Raw genomic sequence first — 354 nt, 5'->3', positions numbered from 1 at the left:
GAGGGGTTGCGGCTGCGGAGGGCCGGGGCCCGCCAGGAGGGGAGGCTAGGCTAGGCTGGGCTGGGCTGGGCTGGGCCGGGCGGGCTCGTACTTGCCGAGCTCCTCGTAGAGCTGGTAGTCGTCGGTGAAGCGGGTGCAGGGCGTCGTGGTGGCCATGTTCGGCGGTGGCGCTCAGCTCGGCGCGGGCATGGGGCTGGAGACGGGTGAAGGCACTCCCAAACGGCGGCGGCGGCGGCGGATCCCTGCGGCCACTCTGCACCCCGCGCCACTGCACAGTCACCACCCGCCGGGAGGGGAAGCGGCTGCGACCGGCAGCACCGCGAGAACTTACTGAGAGACACCCTCCCTCCCCCG

General features: G+C 73.2%; 1 protein-coding gene across 20 annotated transcripts in view; it reads right to left on the bottom strand.

Annotated features, from left to right (window-relative positions):
- The window catches only part of CAMK2G (calcium/calmodulin dependent protein kinase II gamma), a 221,727-nt gene extending 221,387 nt beyond the window's left edge, over positions 1-340 (bottom strand). For 8 of the 20 annotated variants that reach the window (XM_019502401.1, XM_019502399.1, XM_019502405.1 and 5 more), the window contains exon 1: positions 92-339. In XM_019502401.1, coding sequence (XP_019357946.1) covers positions 92-156 — 65 coding nt within the window. In that variant the 5' untranslated portion in view covers positions 157-339. Of the gene's footprint in view, positions 1-91 lie in introns of all 20 variants that reach the window. The other 12 variants (XM_019502389.1, XM_019502390.1, XM_019502397.1 and 9 more) reach the window with 3 other exon arrangements.
- Between the last annotated feature and the right edge of the window lie 14 nt (positions 341-354).

The sequence above is a fragment of the Gavialis gangeticus genome, unplaced genomic scaffold (genome assembly GCF_001723915.1).
Source record: "Gavialis gangeticus isolate Ggan-Ray unplaced genomic scaffold, GavGan_comp1, whole genome shotgun sequence".
In the NCBI taxonomy this organism is placed as follows: domain Eukaryota; kingdom Metazoa; phylum Chordata; order Crocodylia; family Gavialidae; genus Gavialis; species Gavialis gangeticus.
Note: the sequence above shows the minus strand (reverse complement) of the source record. Positions and strands in the feature narration are given on the sequence as shown.